General features: G+C 41.5%; 1 protein-coding gene across 1 annotated transcript in view; it reads right to left on the minus strand.

Annotated features, from left to right (window-relative positions):
- Positions 1–14,571, minus strand: part of Dgki (diacylglycerol kinase iota) — a 423,036-nt gene that overhangs the window by 208,913 nt on the left and 199,552 nt on the right. The window contains 2 exon segments of the mRNA XM_042677203.1: positions 6,016–6,132; positions 10,422–10,493. Coding sequence (XP_042533137.1) covers positions 6,016–6,132; positions 10,422–10,493 — 189 coding nt within the window.

Here is a 14,571-nt window from a genome sequence, read left to right on the forward strand (position 1 = left end):
AACAGGTCTCAAAACAAAAGATAAAGCATTTTACCATCTCAAAGGACGTCTTCCCACAAAATGATGTACAAAACTCAAAACGCTGACAGTGTAGGAGACTGGGGCACGGAAACCAGGATTGCGAAGCTTTCCCGCTATGGCCCCTGCTGCCCACTGCCACAAAGGGGGTCCTCTGAATGAGTGAGCAGAAGCATAAAGAACACTTACCCCAGACATCAAGGGCACAGTCTTAAGAGCTCCGGGTAGCCATATTTAGCTAAATCACAAGAACTGAATGACCTTTAGAATTCACTAAAAAGAATGGCTTGGCAATTTTTGAGTGATATCTGTTAGCCATTGCATAAAGTTATCTATTTTATGCAGGTCCTCAGGAATTTAAGATTATCCAAATAATAAGATTTTTTTAAATATAAAAGACTATCATGCTGGTGCCAGTGGCTCACACCTGTAATCCTACCTACTCAGGGGGCTGAGATCTGAGGATCCTTGTTTGAAGCAAGCCCAGGCAGGAAAGTCCATGAGACTCTTATCTCCAATAAACTCAAAACAAGCCAGAAGTGGCACTGTGGCTCAAGTGGTAGAAATCTTGCCTTGGGCAGAAGAAGCTCAGAGACAACACCTAGGTCCAGAGTTCAAGCCCCAGGACTGGCAAAAAAAAAAAAAAAAAAAAAAGCTAGCATGCACAGAGTTCATTCACAGTTAGGAAGAGATGGACATAGCACTGCTCATCAGTAGATGATTAAAAACAATACAGACATTTATGGGTAGTGATAAGACTAAGTAAACTATGACCACCCATAATATAGGATATACAAAGAGATTTAAAATGACTTGTCTGTATGATCCACCAGACACGACTGCTCAACATTTCTTTTTCTTTACTTAGCAACTTTGGGGGCAATCTGTTTAGATTGGTGTCAGATTAAATACACATGACCCTACAGTCACTTTGCATATCTTGTAAGGTTCTTTCCCTAGTAAAATTCCATAAGGATACATCATGGAAAGGTATGGGAGATTCTTAAACGTTTAAACATTGATGAAAAGCAACTATTTCATCTGAAAAGTTTGTTTTTTACAGAGAAAATATTTTATGTATTACTCATTCCAAATTAAAGGCTCAACTACAAGCCTGGGTGTTATTATCCTGTCAAAGGAAACATATGGTTCTGACTCAGTGTTAAGAAGTCTCTGTATTAGGGACTTTAATCAGGAAAACGACTGTTTCATGATCTTTCCAGAAGTCTGTAGAACCCATTGAAATAAGTGGAGAAGCTACAGAACTGTGACAGCGTGGAAGAGTCAGTGGCCCAAGTGTGAATATTTTTTTTTTCTGCAATAAATCCAGTCTTACACTGTGACACTTCTGTGAAAGTTTTGTCAGCCTTGTCTTCCACAACCCTACCCTGAGAAGAACTCACATGCTGTGGGTCTCTCTCCATCAGCTCAAAGTGTATGAACCGGGGTTTGAGTATCTTTCACACTGTTCATTTGATCAAAATATTCTCCTCTAATATGCTTATTCCAGGGAAGAAACTCTGATGGCTGTAACTTTATGAATAAGTTGGATCTTAAAATATGTCAACAGACTGGGCACCAGTGACTCACACCAGTAATCCTAGCTGCTCAGGAGACTGAGATCTGAGGATCACGGTTCAAAGCCACCCCAGGCAGAAAAGTCCATGAGACTCTTATCTCCAATTAACTGCTAGAAAACTGAAAGTGGCACTGTGGCTCAAGTGTTGTTGGCGGTCGTGGGGCTTGAACTCTGGGCCTGGGTGCTGTCTCTGCGCTCTTCAGTTCAAGGCAAGTGCTCTGCTCCTTGAGCCACAGCACCACTTCCGCTTTTCTAGTGGTTTATTGGAGATAAGAGTCTCACGGACTTTCCTGCCCGGGCTGGCTTTGAACCACGATCCTCAGATCTCAGCCTCCTGAGTAGCTAGGATTACAGGCATGAGCCATGGGAACCTGGCTCATTTGAATTCTTTAAAAGTCATCTGTGTATATTCAACCCTTTTTTAACTTCTAGTAATTTCTTTTTCCTAACTAACGAAAATCGCCCAACCTACCCTTGTTTTACACAGCTCCCACTATGGCTGCTCCAGGAGTCTTGAGTGACTCCAAGCTAGCCAAGTTATAAGGGATGGAAAGGATGTCATCTTACTCTGTCTCTTTATGAGACCCTTTTCCTGACAGTACTTCCTTATCTGACGTGCTACTTTCTGCCATTTCAGTCATCCACAACCAACTCTGGTTTGAAAATATTAAATGGAAAATGCCAGAAATAAAACTTCTGGCCTGGTGCCAGTGGCTCACACCTGTAATCCTAGTTACACAGGAGGCTGAGCTCCAAGGATCACAGTTCAAAGCCAGCCAGGGCAGGAAAGTCCATGAAACTCTTATCTCCAATAAACCACCAGAAAACTGGAAGTGGTGCTGTAGCTCAAGTGGTAGAGTGCTAGCCTTGAGCTGAAGAATGTAGAGACAGCACCTAGGCCCAGAGTTCAAGCCCCAGGACCAACAACAACAAAAAACAAAACAACAACTAAAAAATTTCTGATTTGTAAACAACTTTTATCACATGATATCATCATAGTTGTTCTATTGTTGATTTTTTCTGGGGGGGGGGGGGGGTCCGGTCATGGGGCCTGAACTCTGGGCCTGGGCGCTGTCCCTCAGCTCTTCAGCTCAAGGCTAGCGCTCTACCACTTGAGTCACAGCGCTACTTATGGCTTTTTTCTTTTTGCTTATGTGGTGCTGAGGAATCGAACCCAGGGCCTCAGGCATGCAAGGCAAGCACTCTATCACTGAGCCACCTTCCCAGCCCCCTATTATTGTTATTACTCTCTTTTTGTGCCTAATCTGTGAATTAAACTATCATGGGAATATATATATGTATATATATATATATATATATATATATATATATATATATATATATGAATAAATCATAGTATACATGGGGTTTAGCCCAATCCATGGATTTGGGCATTTATAGAATATCTCTAAGGGAATTACTATCTGATCAACTAGATTTTATTTACTTCACTTTAGAGTTGTTTTGACCTGAACATCTGAATACAGCTGGCTTTAGTTAATAATCAATCTTCACTGCTCCCAATATGTTCCGTCAGCTTACATGGTCCATCCTCATCTCTCCTCCTAACGACCCTGACCCACATTCTTCCAGGTCAAGCGTCAATGGCATGCTTTCCATTTGGCCTCCTGATCCCCACAAATGAATTTCTCACTCATGCTTTATATTTCTACTGTGTGTCTCTGTCGTGGGTAGCACTGGCCACTGAGGAAGTAGATAGATAGTTTCTAGTCAACACAGCTGAACCGAACTCTCTACGTCTTTGCTCTCCCCTCTTATATGTATATATCCCAAGGATGCATAGTTTATCAGGAAGTAATCTTTGTCAGAAGGCAAGAAGTCACTATCCACAGGTCCTCTGCTCACTGACTTCCATAGTTCTTCCTACATTCTAGGAGAATGTTCTTTGTAGAAGGAAAGCTCATCTGATTATCTTTAGATATTATATGCCATATAACAGCATCTTTGGACATGGCTAATTATTTACTTAATTTAGGATATCATTAGTATTTATTTTTGAAGCAGTGTAATAGAACATAAAAATACATGGATATAGATATACAGAATAAGTACATAAAATCTCAAGCTTTCTGAAAAGACATTTTACACTGCCTTATCTACTTTCCAAATTCTCTTTTTCTGTTATTCAAAGTCTCTAATGAACTATCTACTATGAATACCTCCAAGTTCTTGCTAATAGCTGGCTAATTAATTTTTACCCTCTATAAACCATAGCTTTGACTATTAACTACCACTCATAAGCCCAAGGACTTTTCACAATACCTATCATTTTTTCAATGTCTATAGATCTCAGTATTAATAACTGCTCTATTTTTCTTTCCATTTGTTTAATAATGAAACTCTGCTAACAGTTCACTCCCTATTTGGCAGGACTCTAATCTTTTTTCACTAGGTCATCTTACAAACTTTTGCTAGGTTTTCCTTCGGAAACACTTTGTGTGTGTGTGTGTGTGTGTGTGTGTGTGTGCCCACACATGTGCACATGTGCACACACATGCCAGTCTTGAGGCTTAAACTCAGGGCCTGGGTGCTGTCTCTGACTTTTCTTTATTCAAGTCTAGTGCTCTACCACTTGAGCCACAGTTCCACTTCCAGTGTTCTTGATGATTAATCCGAGATGAAGTCTCACAGTCCTTCCTACCCCCCACCGTTTTCAATTCAATATCCTCAGAACTCAGCTTTCTGAGTAGCTAGGATTACAGGTGTGAGCCACCAGCACCCAGCGCAAAACACTATTTTCATTCTCTCATTCCTTTGCCCTGAAGGAAACCTACTACCTCAGGATAAAATAACATCATCCATAGTCACTCCACAGTCAGGCCTCTCCACAAACTTTCCACCTCAATCCAACTTGGCCAGCAGGCCCAGGAGTGAGATTTGGGACAATGTACCCTTACTCACCCCATTGTCCCGCCTGTTACTCTGTCTCCTTTCCATCTTACTAAATGCACCATTTTTTGAAATGCAGAATAAAACCCAGCTCCCCGCACAGCTTCCTCAGCCTCCCCTTCAGACAACTCCCCCAGCCCTTCAGAACAATGCCCACACGCGCTATCATGAAGTGTATAGACCACCTGATACAACCTAGGCTTTCAGTCCACAGATTCTGATTTAACTGAATAAATACGTGATGTGATAAAAAGTCTTGGAAACATTACTAAATTGTTGGAAAAAATAAAAGAGCTGGGGGTCTGGTTCAAGTGATAGAGCTCCTGCCTAGCAAATACCAAGTACTGAGTTCAAACCTCAGTACTGTCAAAAAAAAAAGAAACATTAAAGAGATTTTAAAAAAATGGAGTCTAGTACTCCTGAGTTTCAGACAACAGAATGTATATATAATTGGGTCTGTCACCTTGGGTGACTCATTTCACACAGCTTAGCATTTAATTCTAAAATGTAAAAGGAAAGACTTTAAAATGTAGATGCCATATTTGCCCAGTGCAGAGAGGCGGGGGAGGGGAGATTATAAACAGGAAGAATATTCCTATATATTACTAATCAACAGAGATTAACTATATGAGGCACATATAACAAAATAGTATCTTTGACACACGAGTTTTTAAATAAAACTGAGTCAATAAGAATATATCACATGATGACTTCAGATGCCACAGGAAGTTTAAACTATCCTATCTTTAAAGATACCATATTCATTAAGACTTCCTATAGTACCCACATCCTAGAAATAAATGATCTCTCTCTCTCTTTCTCCTCACATAGTACTGGAGGTCTGTCAGCCCATAACCTAGCGCTAACAGTCTCAGATGTACAACACAAAGGAAGAAAGTTTCTAGCTAAGGTTACGACCTTGTCAAGAAACCACTCTGGTTTTCAGAATGAGACAGAGGCTATGAGCATCACTGGAAATACACTCAGGAGAATAAGGATAGAAGAGAGATACTCAGAGACAGAATTCAGCTTTGCCTAAAGGAAAGTGTTGCTCTGTGAGCAAGCAGGAAGACTGCAACTTGGTATGGCTTTCTGGTTGAATGTGCTAGAAATCATAACCAAACCATGAAGCCTGCACTGCCTGCCCTCAGTGGGCTTCCTGGGGACCCCCAGGCTGGAAGAGAAGAGAGATGTGTACCCACAATCCAGTGGGACTGCAGAGAGCTGCCAGCAAGGACAGTGTGAATAGCTCATGAGTGGGAGGAAACATTCTTGACCTGGAACTTGGATTTCCTGAGGAAGGGGAGGCCGGTGTCAGGGGGGTGGGCCCACCTGTCACAGTCCAGTGCTGGGCCAATGGGCTGATTTTGGAAGCTAAGCATGGGACCTAGGGGATGAGGAAGCAGAGGATGGAGGAACCCTAGGATTGGTCAGGTGAAGTAAAAGCAAGTTGCAGTAGTTACTTTTTCTTGGTAGGAGCCCAACAGCAACAGGGTCCTGGCAGTTACCTGAGGTTTCTTCACCTTAATGATCCAGGTGGGCGGGACAATAACAGCAGCGTGGGCCCCCAGGGAGCAGGGTTCTTCTATGTGATGCAGCATGAAGCAGGTCACCTTATTGTGAAACTAAAGAGAAAAACAGGCTCATAAGCAACTCTGGGCCAGAGGTAACGCTATAGCCATCAGGAGTAAGTACAGATACACACTTTGCACATGCATAAACGCACGCTCTCTCTCTCTCTGTCTCTCTCTGTCTCTCTGTCTCTCTCTCTCACACACACACACATACACACACAAACACAGAATCACTAAGAACATATACTTCTCATCATCAACCAGTCAGCCCCAGGAGCTCAGAGATCAGATGCTCAGATACCTAACTCAAGCCCAGTACACACCTCTTCCAACTACTAACAAAAAATCCATACAGCAGTGTACTCGTAAGCTGACCTATTGAATTAAAACTCTTTTTGTGCAACTGCTTAAAGATTAAAAAAGAAAAGAAAAAGCAAGAAAGATATTCATATAGCAGGTTGAGGCTCACTAAAACCTTCTATTTAATAGAATATTATAAAAAGATTCTTGAAGGTTAATGTTTTGTTGACATGGGTGGAAATGGAACAATGAACTCCCCTCTGTAGACCTAATGTAAGCTGATTTTATATATAATTATGTACAATTAAAGATATAAATAAATAAAATAAAATATAAGTATAATAATTATATATGTGCATATATATATGGAGGGACTAGGACAGTTCTATTAATCCTAATTTTGCACAGTTCTAGTCATCCTAATTGTTGCACTTGTGCTGATTACAGACTGAGCTGTTTAAGGATAATATTGAAAAGAAAAGAAAGACAAGCTAACAGGCAGTTCCCATTCTTGGCCTTTTCTTTGTCTATCATTGATGTATATTCTCCCAGGTTGTCTTCTCAGTTTAGGAAAGCCAGGAAAAGAGACTCTTCTAGAAAGCTGTTAATCCGGAGGTAGCAAAGTACGAAGAGCTTGCTTCTGCTGGATTTGCCTAGAGTCTTTAAGAAAGCTAAAGTGATCCTATTATGCCTGGCATGTCTGAAGAGGTTTGTTTTCTTGCTTTTTAAATGAAGGAAGGAGGGGTAGAGGAATAAGCCTAGGAGTCCCTCAGTGTGAAAGGCTGAGGGGCTATCCTAGCTGTGGGGTAGTCGTAGTCAGTCACCTGGTAACTATAAAGTGATAGCGACATGCAGTGAAATTTGTTTTCTAATGAACATAAAACCAACATCATACAATAATAAGGAGCTTTAAATCTTAATCATAGTGATTTTTTTAATTTACTACTTGGATTACACTTATCTGTGAGCATGTAATTTATCATTTTAACTAAGACAATTTCAGAAAGAAGGAGATGACTGATAATAACTATGTTGGAATGACAGAAGTAAATTAGGACTCTCTCCCTCTCTCTCTCTCTGTCTCTCTAGCTGAAAAGCTGGCAAATATGATCACCCTAATTTTATTACATGACATCCATCAGGACTTTGTTTTCCTTTCTGTATATCTTCAAGATCTGGAGGGGCTAATTAGTAATCAGCCAACTAAGGATAATTTACTGATAAAATAATTAGGAATTCTCCCTGCTAACAGTTACTTATGTTCTACAAACAATTATATCAGAAAAACACCATACTCGAAGAATGTTGTTTGAATATCTATTTTCCCAATTGATTATTTTTTTAACAATTCAAATCAGCATAGTGCATAGATCTTGCATTTCTAAAAGGGGAAAAGTCTTAGATTATCATGCTTGATAGTCTCCAATCTATAGACTGGAAATTATCTAAGACTCAAATGTATGAAATCCATCTCACAACCCAGAGTTCTTTCTCCTAAACCACAGTGGCTCACTTTTTTTTTTATTTCTATCAAATACCTTAGAAGGATCACCTACCCTGCTAAAACTGTATCTCTGCTACTGTTATTTGTGGCAAAATATTTCATATTTATTTTCATTGCAAAATCAATATAAGAAATCAGGAAATTTAAGAACACTGTGACCTAATAGTCAAGTGGATGGGGGGGAAGGTTGTAGAGACTCAATTGGACTACAGATGAAGGGATCACACATGATCACTGTAAAGTGGGGTTAAGTAATAAACCCTAAATAAATCAAGTGACTCTAGTCTGCTGACTAAATGGAGTAAATACAGCCTATCCAAGAAAGCCCGCCCACCATGCCATCAGCATGGTGTCATCAGGCCAGGGAAACCAACAGCACAGACACCATTAGGGATCGGATGAAGAATTGCCTTGATGACTCAGATTGTCAATAGAGAGACTTAAGCCTGTAATCTAGCTATTTTGGAGGCAGAGATCAGGGGAGATTATGGTTCCTGGCCAGCTGGAAGAAAGAGAATGAGAAAGAAGGAAAGAGAGAGATGAGGAAAGAGAGAGAAAGAAAGAAAGGAAGAGAGAGAGGAAAGAAAGAAGGAAGGAAGGAACAAAGGAAGGAAGGAAGGAGGGAAGGAGGAGAGAGGAAGAGAGAGAGAGGGAAGGAGGGAGGGGGAGGGGAAAGGAGGGAAGGGAAGGGGAGGAAAGAAAGAAAGAAAGAAAGAAAGAAAGAAAGAAAGAAAGAAAGAAAGAAAGAAAGAAAGAAAGAAAGAAAGAAAGAAAGAAAGAAAGAAAGAAAGAAAAAGAAAAAGAAGGAAAGAAGGAAGGAAGGAAGGAAGGAAGGAAGGAAGGAAGGAAGGAAGGAAGGAAGGAAGGTTGGTTGTGAAAACTCTATCTTGACCAATGGCTGGGAATGGTGCTATGGGGCTGTCATCCCAGGCTACAGAATACACACAATGGCTGGCTGTAGAGACGCACATATCCCTCTCATCCCAGGGACATGGGAAAGCACACATAAGAGGGTCACAGTTTAGACTGTCATGGGCATGAAGCAAGACACCATGTCAAAAATAAACCAACCCCAAAAGGGGCCAGTCCAGTAGCTCAACTGCCCAGCAGCGTTAAGGCCCTGAGTTCAAACCTCAGTACTACCTAAAAACAAAACAAAACTTAGAATGCCTTGTATGTGAACCAAAGCACAAAGGTTATGGGAGGGGTAACTAGTACAAAGACAACAGAGGCTAGAATAAAAAGATGGCCAGATAAGCTGGGAGCACGCATTAAACTCCCCAGATGAATGAGACCCTCTCTAATGACTGTGGATTCTCTAAGCATGTGGAGACCTAAGGACAATATATCAGGAAGAATATAAGATTGGACCTTATGGAATTGCTACAATATAAATAGTTTTAAATGTAAAACAAGAAGGTATCAATTGTAGCATCAGGTATCAACTGTGGCTTGTACTTGTAAGCCAACTACTTAGGAGGAAAAAATTGTAAGGACAACCTAGGGAAAACGTGTGTGACCCTATCTAACTGGAAGCATCACTCAAGTGGTAGAGTGCTTGCCTACCCAAGTACAAGGCCTTGAGTTCAAATCCCAGCATCACTAAAGGAAAAGAAGGTCAGTTATGGTTGTTTCAAAGTAAATGCATTTGTTCCAGTCCCATGGCCTATGTGGCTAGTCCGGTGTGATCTGTGTAGAGGAATAGGGCTACCTGAAAGCCCTTAATTTAGCTATGATATCATAGACTGTGCTTTTAGGTCCCCTGTGTAATAAAGGGGCAAAAAAACACCACTCCATACAGCCATTCTAAAGAGTAAGAAGAAAATCAGGCACAGTGGCACATGCTTATAACCCCAGTACTCAGAAGGCTTGATAGCAGGAAGCTATCAAGTACAAGGCCAGCCTGAGATACATAATAAAACCTTGTCTCAAAGACAAAACTAAAAGATAGAGGTTGACTAAGAGATGAGAATAGGAGTTGGCAAGCTTTCTTTCCTTTTTCAAAACCCAGATGCTAATTATTTTAAGCCTGTCAACCGATTCCTCATCTATTAGAGCATAAAAACACTCACAGACAATATATAAATGCAAAACAGCCACAGATAACACATTGGTAACTAGGCGTGGCTGTGTTTCAATAAAACTTTATTTATAAACATAGGTGTCAGCTATTATGTCAGACCCAACTAGCATCACTGCAATGAAAACACAGGTAGAAAACCAAATAAGGAAAGGGAGTATCTTGTTGGAACAGAAGATGTATGTACTTATATGTGGGAGGGGGGTTAATGATAAAGGGACAGTAAGTGGGGAAATGGCCTTAGTCCCCTAAACAAACATTGTAAGAAAGGCTACAAATTCACTGGGCTCATGGATAATTACATTAACATCCAGACCTCACACGGGATTCAAAGCCCTTGAGCTTCCTTCTGGGCCCCCTGACAATCTGCCACCTGCGGTCAGGGACTCAAGCAATGATGTGAGTCTACTGTGATCCTCTGTGAGCCCTTATTGCTTAATTTTATCCCAGACTTACCGCCTGCTTGCACCAGGAACAGCTGATGGCCACGATCTCTTTACTGTGGAAGGAGAACTTTTGCTGGAAACCCTGGGGTATCAGGACAAGAGACAGAGTATTTAAAACCAACTTAACTACAGCCCACACTTGCCCTCCAGAAGTTCAAAGAAGTGAAAAAGGCCAGAATCGTCACCCACTACTATTATAAAAACCAGGACTGGGAGTGCTACCTTCGGCTCTGGGCTCTCCACCTTCTGGCCACAGAATGATTTTCTATCTCTGAGCCATCTGGAGTGTGAGAGAGAGGAGGAACTGGTGTTTCCTACACTGTGAACTTATCTAAGCCAGCCACACAAAAAGAGTCGCTTCTAATAGTTAAGTGTATTTGATACCTTTTTATTATAAGCCAAACAACAACAACAACAACAAGTCATCTTGGTTCATCTGGTCCTGTCACATGTCTCAAAGGCTCCATCCAACATTAGTATCTGAGAACCCAGAAATGGAAAATGTAAATAACTGAGAGACAATTTCTACAAGTCAGGGAGCAATGCAGGGGTGTGGTGGCAAAATTAAATCATACCTTTCAGATTCCTGCTTCCTAAAGCAACAGTGTTTAGGTTTCATTATTCTTCACCAATAAGCAGTGGTAGAAGCCAATCCTCTTAAATGAGCATGAGGATTAACCCTTCCACCAAGAATGGAAGAGGTGATCACAGCTCTTGCTGTTCTTCCATATTTACCAAAGAAAAGAATGCAGCGAATGCTCCAAGAATTCCCCCCTCCCCTCCAAAGCTCAGCCATTTCTGTCTGCTTGTTCAATCCAAGTCCAAACATGAGACGTAGAGGTAAACATTTTTTTTGTCTTTTTAATAGAGCTTTTGTAAGGCAGTCAAAAGACAACAAAAATACATAATGGGAAGGAAAGTTATTCAAGGTACTGGCTAAATAAGGCTTCCTTTGTGAGCACAGATAATTTAAGTAGGAGCTAATTAGCATGTTATGAAACACTGTTCAATGGCATTTGGCAGAGGCCCTGGCCACCGCCAGTCTACTGCTCTTGATAGGCTCTCAAGTCTCTCTGCCCCCTTCTATTCCCTTTCCTCTTCTAGTGCCCACCATGTTATCAGAATTCTTCAACCCTCAGCCTTTGGCACAGGGACATTGGCTCAATGATTGCTCAGTGTTTGCTCCTCTGATCCTTTTTGCCAGTACAGAAGACACAGAATCCTTAAGACATGATTTCTTAATGTCAGACTCTTCTTGGATTTGGAAAAACTAACTCATCAACGACTCTTTCTCAACAGTTTAATACCTGTCATTCCCCATGCAGAAAAGAGTTAACTCAGCAAGTTGAAGAATCCCTTAAGAAAAGATGCTAAAAAGGTAGGCACCTTTGGAAGGCACCTTTGAGAACTTGGACTTCAGAGTTTTTCCCCAATTCTCAGCGTAGCTAGAGTGGTTCACTGGGCCTAAATTATATGCCCCGTTTAGTTGATCACCTGCTTTCCTTCTGGGAGTCTGGAACCTTAACATGTGCTATTAGCACTTGCGTAACTCATGGGAACCAGCTTCGATTCCGCCTGGGCACTGGGTGTCTATGGAGACTGATGGGCAACATTTCAGCAGTGCTTCACCATGTACTATTGGAGGAATTCAGTGGAACCCAGGTGACTCCACTGAGGGTTTGTGCTTGGTTTCTTCTAGGCTTCATCCCATTCACAAAGCAAAGGCTCTGCATTGAAATAAGCCATGCGTGAGGGCTACGTGCTGAGTCCTGTGCATCTTCCTGGTAAAATGGTTGAACCTGATGTGCTTTGGAGGGTATGGGCTTCTGACAGGAACTTCTCCCCTCTTGATAACATTGCCTGGGCCTCCTCTCTGTTAGGACAGTGCCTTCTCAGGAGACATCCATGTACTGGAGCACACACATAGCCACCTGTTGACCACAACACCCCACCCCCAGCTCCCGGGACCTGAGCGGCACAAGCCATCTATCAGGAAGAATTTACAGAGAGGACACAAACTCCAATGCAGTGGAAAACGAAGGGTGGAGGGCTTTTCAAAGATGCCAAGCTCTTCAATATGAAACAACAATAATAAAGATGGCACCAAAGAAGCCAAAATAACTTCACACTGCAGACACCTGAAAAGTTTCCCACTGGCCCTCAAGCCACCTTTGAAGAAGCAGAAAAAGAGCTGGAGCAACCATTCTTGAAACTGTGTAGAGAAAGGAACTATCCTCTAAGAGCAAGTACACCAGAGCTGGCAGGGAATGGGGCACGCTGAACTGTCCCACCGCAGACCCCCTGTTCCACCCAGTGGTGTCTGCTCCACTTTCGAACTCATCTTCCCCATTGAGAGTTCCCCCTTCACTCTTCAACACCACCAGGTTAAGTGATCCCTTTTCAGTTTCTTCCTCTAGCTCCAAAGACTCAAACGGCACTTCTTTCCTCACAGACTAACAGAATAATCTCATCGTGTAGGATTCTAGAACCATCCAGAGTCTTCCCAACTAATTTTTTCCCACACCAGTCTGACACTCCTTTCTAGTAACAATTCTTGTCTATAGTGAGTCAGGTCTAATCCTTCCACATTGTTCTGTCTTCTTTTCATCCATGGTTTGTTTCATGTTCTTTCCTCACCCTCAAGACAGAATATAGAAAACTTACCATCATTTCCTATTGTATCTGAACCCCCTACTCCTAATCTAAATCTAAAACACCCCAATTTACATGATCACTCCTCAATATTTGCCTGCCATCTGTACCTCCCTATTTAGCCACTCTTTAGTACCCTAAATTGCTGATTATTTTTGCATGTCTTCTCTCTTCAAGGTTGCTGAAGACAGACTCTATAGAATTTTTCACAACTTAACGTCAGAGGCATAGGATACCTATTCTCTTAGTACTTGAACTTTCTCAGAAGGTTGCTGCTTACCACAGCATGACCCAGACATTAAACATCTCACACAAGCCACTGGAAATAGACCTATCATGAAGTCTTTCTCTAGGCAGAAATCCAACCCTTACAGTTACAGCTAACACGCAAAGATTCCAAATTTCACTTTATGTGTGTGCATATTGAGAGGCTGTGTAAGTAAAATCAGTATGGTAAAGTGTGTAGAATAACAGTAGCCCTCCTGACCAAGGGAGGTACAGATGGCAGGACCAACACTGCAAAGTCATCAGGTAAATCACGGTGATTTGGGGGGATGGTTTAGATTAGATTGGTAGCAGTGGGTTCAGATATGATAGGGAATGGTGGTAAGTTTTCTATATTATGTGTTGAGGGTGAGGAAATAGCGTGGCACAAAACATGGGTACTTGCAAGGGAACAGGGAGAGCCAAGGGGAGACGGTAGAAGAATGAAGGGGAGAGGTGGGAAGAATGCAGGCAAAAACTCATTATATATGCCACCGAACTGAGAAATACAAGGGACGGGGAGGGTTGGGGGGGAAGATGTTTAAGTGGTGACACATATCAAGACCCATGCTTCTTTGTTAATGAAAAAATTCAACACGTAACCAAAATTAAGTAAGGAAAAGGGTAGGTTGGAGCAGTAGGTGAGAATGTTGAAAGGGGTGACATTGATCAAGATGCATTGTATTCATAAATGGTTTGGTGAATGGCAACTCCTTTGTGCAGTTAAACATAATTAAAATGTTTTAAAAAAGAAATATAATAGTTATGCTTTTATTCATACACAATTATAATGTGGCATAGTATATGCAATATAATATGTGTATATATGTGCTATTTAAGAAGACTATATAACACCATAAATGTACACATTATATGCACACATGTGGAAAGGTATTTTTATGGATTGGATCTACCAACCAGCATCTCTTCTCTATGACTCTAAAAGAGAAAGCCCTCTGGCAATTTGTGCATGGCTGAGTGGTGCTCTCCTAGGTTGTAGCTTGATTGTAGCCAGCTATATCTCTCTGGCTGAATATTGGCCTTCTAGGTTTGGAGGAAAAACAGATGCCATCCACCACAGTGCTCAAAGCCAGGCTGATGCCAGACACAAACAACAAGGCCAAACATAACTGGGCCACTGTGCATTGTGTTTATGCAGAGTTCTGATGGATCTCTTGGAAATGAGCCTGATGGTAATCAGCTCAGCACTGGCTTTGGGACTCTACTTTGGCAGAGTCACAGCA

The sequence above is a fragment of the Dipodomys spectabilis genome, unplaced genomic scaffold (genome assembly GCF_019054845.1).
Source record: "Dipodomys spectabilis isolate Male_0828 unplaced genomic scaffold, ASM1905484v1 ptg000034l, whole genome shotgun sequence".
NCBI classification, from domain to species: Eukaryota; Metazoa; Chordata; class Mammalia; order Rodentia; family Heteromyidae; genus Dipodomys; species Dipodomys spectabilis.